This window comes from Diplotaxodon limnothrissa, linkage group LG14 (genome assembly GCF_057381915.1).
Source record: "Diplotaxodon limnothrissa isolate DT_005_m linkage group LG14, D_limnothrissa_male_GT1.1, whole genome shotgun sequence".
Classification (NCBI taxonomy): domain Eukaryota; kingdom Metazoa; phylum Chordata; class Actinopteri; order Cichliformes; family Cichlidae; genus Diplotaxodon; species Diplotaxodon limnothrissa.
In genome coordinates, this window is record NC_140609.1 from 22628092 (window position 1) to 22634514 (window position 6423).

Consider the following 6423-nt stretch of genomic DNA (forward strand, 5'->3'; position numbering starts at 1 on the left):
AAAGGACATTGTCCCAAAAGTCTTTTGGTTTGTAGTTTTGCAAACCAAAGGACTTTAACATTTAACATGAGCCCTGTCGAGTCTGAGCAGTATAGCCTGCTATTTACCCTCTTAGTTGTAATCTGATGTGTTTGATATTTCCACATTGTTTACGCATTTTGGCTTTGGTTTTGTTAAAGAAACCATGACAGGTTTTGGACTTGGTAGCTGGGGACTGGCCCACCAGGGCCTGGCCACTGCTCAGCACACAATCGACCCCCACAGTGTCGATTGTGGGTGGTGGGCCTGCAGGAGGTTGGGCCTATGTCCCCTTTTCGTGCTGTGCCCGGCTGGGCCCCATGGACTAAGGCTCGGCCCCCAGACACTCATCCTCGGGCACCCTCCCCGGCCCTGGCTTCGGGGCGAGGCCCTGGTAACCCTATCCCAGGCAGGGTGAACTGTTCCCTTGGTGTTCTACTCATAGAACACCAAGTCTTCTGAATCGCTCATTGTCTGGTACCTGACCCAGGACCAGTTTTCCGGGGGACCAGAAGCCCCCCGGAAAACATAGCCCCTGGGATCCCTGGGAGACACAAACCCCTCCACCAGGATAAAGTAGGGATTTGCGGAGGCGCGTTTGGTGTTGCCCCAGACAAGCTGGAATAGGTGGGTGGGGAGAGAGAGGTCTGGGTGTCTCTGCTTAGGCTGCTGCCCCCGTAACCTGGCCCTGGATAAGCGGAATAGGATGGATGGATGGATAATGACAAGTTGTAATATGTCATATATTGTTGTTCATGTGAGACTGTATATAACTACTTTTGAATGTATGTGCAACTTTTACTGCATTCTATCAAATAGTTTTTCAGGTATTTCACATGGACCAAAATGTTGACCCTCAAAGCGACACCACCATCCCTCTGCAAATGCAAAAGATCAAATACACCATTTATACCTATGTATTCACTTTGCTCGATGTGGAAGCTAACTGCACGTTGCTGAAAGGCTTCACTCTGTTTTCTCCACATAGATTCAGAGTGCTGTGGTCTCAAACTCTACCATGTCCAGTTCTGGCACAGGCTGAGTCCTTTCGGGGTCAGTGCTGCATGAAAACCGTGAAACATGTTGTTTTTACCCCTCTGGAAGCTGCAAAAAGTAACCAGCTCAAATTCCGCCTCCTTTTGCCAAAAGCATATTAAGACCTCTTCCCTTATCAACTAAACGCTACCAGCAAAGGATTACATGGGAAAAGAGGATTACTGTCAGAGTCTTGCTTGAGTGGAGGCCTGATATTAGAAGATGCTATCTGGATGGAGAAAATTACTTCACCTTGGAAGCAGATAATCACAGAGGAGGGAGACGAAAATCCGTGTATGTGTGCGTGCCCATCTGACTTCCTTGCATCACATTACACGTCCGTGTTTGCCTTTCTTTGAGGCTCTGTCTTTGTAGGCAGCAGCGTTTTTGTATAACGAAGCTTGAGGACAGCTTAGGTTCAGCTGCAGCAATGCATTCTGGGGACATTTGCTTCTTTTGACTGCAGCCCCTCTGAACTTTCTGTGGTTTTGCCTTGGAGAGTTTCCCCCAACACTGTTATGCAACATCCTAAACACTCCTCCGTTCATCACTCCCCTCACGCTGGTTTTGTCACTTGTTTTTCAGCTCCATTTTTCTCTTATTTGTGCTGGACTAACATCACATATTTTCCTCTGCATGTCTCCTCCACCCACGGCTCCTCCTCTCACACACACACACACCCACCCACCGCAGTTTCTAATTGGGCTTCATTACCATTTCCTTTCAGTTTTTCCCAGCAGGACTCTCTGACCAGGAGGAACAGCTTTCACTGGTCACACATATACGAACATCACCGTCGTCGTCATCATCATCATCATCAGAAGCAGCAGAACTTCAAGACTTCAGCGCATCATCTGGTAAAGTTTTGAATCTTTCCTACAATTAAACAATGAAAGCTGCTTATCAGTGCTTTCATTTCACAGCAAAAAGCTCTTTTTCTCCACATATTGCGTCATGTACTGCGCAGCTACAACTATGAGAGAGAATTACGCAGTAAAAATGCTCAAGTATCAAAAGAAGAAGTACACAGCTGCTACACAGTAGAATATAACACAGTTTTTATGTTGCTGTGTTTACAGTACTGGATTATTATCACAGAAAGGAGGTTTTCTTTATGCCTCAGCTTTATTTAAATCATTACAGACTGAATCTGGAGCTGTCTGACACTGTAGTACAGTAAAAATAAAACTATGACAATAACAATGGCAACATGCTGAATGAGTATAAATTAAATAACTAGAATTTGTGTCTACTGTCTCTACCTAGTTACAGTACTTCCCACTACGAGAGAGTCATAATAAAGCAGGCAGCTTTGCCTTTAACAGCCTGATACTGAGTTACAGTAAATGTGGATAACATCATCAAACTCCAGCTGGCCTGAAGGCAACGTGCCAGACTTTTTACCGAATGGCTGTGGTGCTGCAATAAAACCATTAAACTGCTCTGAAATGTTCATCTGAACCACCCAGGTAGCAAAACTTAAGTTTCCATCAGAGCTTCAGAGCAGTGAAGTGGATTGGATGGAAAAAAATGCTGATTGGATTTAAAAAAGTACAAAAACAAAGCGATTACAGTGCTGCTTTGGATAGTGTCTGCATGAAAAAAGGAAAAGATGGTAAGTCAGAGGACTGAGCGATCCTCTCCAGTGAACCTCGTGGTTCACATATTAGTGGCCTATAAACAGCAGATTGAGTTTTTCGTGCTTTTATTGAAACCATAAATGTTTCTAATCATCTGAGGCCTACTGAGGAGTGGCTGCAGACATCTGCTCAGACTCTCCAGTATTTGTTCTCATGTCTGCTCTCTATTTCTGCCAAGAATGCAGAAATGTAACTCATGTAACTCAGTATCCCTCCTCCTCCTCCTTTTATTATTATTTTTTTTTTTTTACAGTTTCTCTCTCTTGACTTTCTGCTTTTATCCCCCCTCGTCCTTCTTTCTGCCCTCTTCTCTCTGTTCCTGCAGCTGTTGTGAAGGTAACTTCCCATTAGGAGACCAACAAGACCCGACTTTTCTCATTATTGTCACACACCGCAAACTGCAGGTTTTCATTACTAAACCTGCTTTCAGACAGCTGTTAGCTTTCCTCCTCCTCCTGCTCTCAGGCAGAGGATCCAACAGTGCAGCTTTTTATCTCCTCTTCTTCTTTGATTGGATCCTGGATGAGAGAAAACCTGGCAGGAAAAGAAAGATAAAGCCTTTGAAGTGCTGCAGGACAAATATATATATTTTAAAAACATTCCACACTTTATACAGAGTAGTTAGCAGAGATTAGCACTTTGATAACCTGAGTGTCTGGACAGTCTCGTCTGAGGGCCGAGGCCGCTTGTGTTCAGGGACGGGCAGGAAGCAGAGGGAGAGAAAGAGAGAATTTGAGTGTTAGGTGTGACTGTAAGTTGTTTCTGAGTAGGCCAGCTGGTATTCAGCATGTCAACAAACTTTTATATGAAACATCTGTTTAGAATATTAATGTTTTGATTTGTAGAGCTCACTAATCTTTGCTAAACGAGTAGTTGAAGATGTTTTTTTCCACCTCCTGAGCTGGAAATTGTCTATGATGCCCATCATATCGCAGCCTGTGTCATACAAACGACCTGTTTAGAAATGACCGTTGCTGTAAATCTGTAAACTAGGCTGTTATGTAAATGCAAAGAGTTAAAATGACTTCCCTCTGGTCCGGTCTAACCTCCCTGCACCCTGCATGCTCATGTGGCTTTTTTGCACCGTATACATAAACATGCTCAATTAAGTGTTTTAATATTTTGTTATACAGCTGTGACTTTGTTTTCTGTCGTACATATGGGAACAAAAAAAATGTACTTTCTGATCAAACATGATATTTAGTTTGTTTGATAATCAGGTCCAACAAATCCCAAAGGGATTATTTTTATGATTGGAGCGCTGCCCGAAACGAATTCAGTGAAGCCCTCACCATCTTTACTCTAAATCTAAGACGCTGACATGTTGTCCATAAATCAAACTGTGAGGTGGTGAGTGGCAAAATATTATACTTTTTAACAAAAGCCTCTGTTTTGCATTATTGTTTATAATATTCAAGGTCATTACATTATATTGTTATTGAAGAAGATAGGGTGAAATAAGTTTGGAGCATGTAAATTACGTGTTCTATAGAGATATTCATGGAAACCTGATGTCTTTTACTTTTACTCTGTTTACAATTTGTTTTGTTGTTATTTGAGTTTTGTGACTGATATAAAACTGTCAATCAATCAGTTAGGTTGAGTTTTAAACGAGAGCTTCCACTCCGTAGAGGATGAGACTGTTTGAATCTACTTGACATATTTCTGTAAGTCTCTGTCAGAGCCTGTCTGACGAAAAAACTAATACATTTTTACTGTAAGGGCATAAATCGTGTGTAAATCACCCATTTGGTGTTTATGTATGCTGCAGTTTCCAGAAATTACATGCGCTCTTCATCCCTCTGTTATTTTCATAATGTTTTGTTTTATTTTAGTGGGAGTTGTGGTTTTCTTTTGTTTAGTCAGGTCAATATTTCCCATTGTCTGTAATGCAGTGTTGCTCGTGCACAGATCTGTTTGTGCTTGTTCATCTGTTTTTTTTCCATTTCTCGTTTTCTCTCAGCCTTGAGACTGCAATGACCTCACTCAGACTCTTGTCCCTGTTCCCCTCCCTCCTCGTCCTACAAGTCCATCTTTCCAACCAGTTAGAGGACAATAAGATCCCCCCCAGTCTGTGTACTGGCCACCCCGGTATCCCAGGCTCTCCTGGGGTTCATGGCAGTCCTGGTCAGCCAGGGAGAGATGGGAGGGATGGGAGGGATGCTGCTCCTGGGGAAAAGGGGGAGAGAGGGGAGAGAGGGGCCCCAGGTACGTACTTATATGGATTTGTTTGTGAGCATGTGATAAATCGGTGCAGGATTCTCATATTTGTGCACCTCCTCCTCCTCTCCAGGTGAGACAGGAATGCGAGGCCTGACTGGAGACAGGGGTGACCCTGGAGAAAAGGGGGAAAGGGGGCAGCCGGGCGAGTGTGCAGTGGCTCCTAAATCCGCTTTCAGTGTCAAACTCTCTCAGGGCCAAACCTCGCCCCTGAATGTGGGCAACGCAGTCCGCTTTGACACCATCCTGATCAATGAACAGGGCGACTACAACTCAGAGACGGGACGCTTCACCTGCAAAGTCCCTGGAGTCTACTACTTTGCCGTCCACGCCACGGTGTACCGCGCCAGCCTGCAGTTCGACCTGATGAAGAACGGACACGCTGTGGCTTCTTATTTTCAGTTTTATGGCAACTGGCCTAAACCAGCATCTCTTTCAGGCGGCTCCCTGCTTCACCTCATCCCCGGCGATCAGGTGTGGGTGCAGATGGCTCTCTCAGAGTACAATGGATTTTACTCCAGCACCAAGACAGACAGCAGCTTCACCGGCTTCTTGGTGTACTCGGACTGGAAAAACTCTGCTGTGTTTGCCTGACATGTGCCGCTTTTATTTCCTTACTGAGACATTCTGGACAGACAAGTGAATCATCCGTGACACGATACAGCTGTATTTGTGTAATAAATAAAGAACACACCAGGCAATGTAACCCGAATAGCACATGGTGTACTGAGGCGCACACAATGAACGGTACAGTTTACTCTGTGTCTGTTCTGCACTTTCAGCTTTTAAACTGCTGACAGTTAATTCTTCTAACAGATGTCAGGCCACAAATTCTCAAACAGCCTTTATGCCACTGTTCTATTGCATTTTGTTTTAGTGTCTACAGCTCTAACGCGAGACATTAATACATTTTTAGACTTTTGAAAACACACTAGACTGAAGTATGTCTCTGGCCATGAATGAAAGTGGATCAGGCATTAGGCTGGAGCTGCACAGTTAACTCCAAACAGGAAAGTCGAGACTCTTTCTGATAACATCCCTGCCTGATTTTAAGAGGGAAAAGAACTCAAATACTTCACTGAAGACAAAGTGCAAATGGAAAACAGTAAAACTACCCCTGATACTGCTATTTAAAAAAAGCAATGCATGAGAATGATTTGAAAAATATACTCTTATAAATGTGTTAAAAGCCCTCGTTCTGCTGTGGATGTAATCTAGTGTAAGATAATAGGGCTAGTAATAATTATAAATGAATGGAAAATCTGGAACCTGTTTTAATTACTTTATATACAGTCTATTCCCTCATTAATAGTTGCAAATAAATGTATGAGGTTGTGAGATGTTTCAAGAAGGTCAAAAATACAAAATAAAAGTTTTTTGGGTTTAGTATTCTTAACACAAGTAAACACAAAATGCTGTTTGAAAATGAAGATGTTTATTATAAAGAGGGGGAAAAATTCAGACCATCATGGCCCTGCGTGAAAAAGTGATTGCCCCCTAAACCTAATGA

The 6423-nt window shown here is 43.3% G+C and overlaps 1 protein-coding gene across 1 annotated transcript; it reads left to right on the forward strand.

Annotated features, from left to right (window-relative positions):
- The first annotated feature begins 1819 nt into the window (after positions 1 to 1819).
- On the forward strand, positions 1820 to 6176 carry c1qtnf5 (C1q and TNF related 5). The gene is made up of 3 exons (XM_085370733.1): positions 1820 to 1910; positions 4657 to 4901; positions 4987 to 6176. The coding sequence occupies exons 2-3, from the start codon at positions 4670 to 4672 to the stop codon at positions 5505 to 5507; spliced, it is 753 nt and encodes a 250-aa protein (XP_085226859.1). The 5' UTR covers positions 1820 to 1910; positions 4657 to 4669; the 3' UTR covers positions 5508 to 6176.
- The last annotated feature ends 247 nt before the right edge of the window (positions 6177 to 6423 follow it).

Coding starts and splice junctions, on each gene's coding strand:
- c1qtnf5 (XM_085370733.1), top strand. CDS start 4,670: ATGACCTCACTCAGACTCTTGTCCCTGTTCCCCTCCCTCCTCGTCCTA. Junction 4,902..4,986: donor AGGGGAGAGAGGGGCCCCAG/GTACGTACTTAT, acceptor CCTCCTCTCCAG/GTGAGACAGGAATGCGAGGC.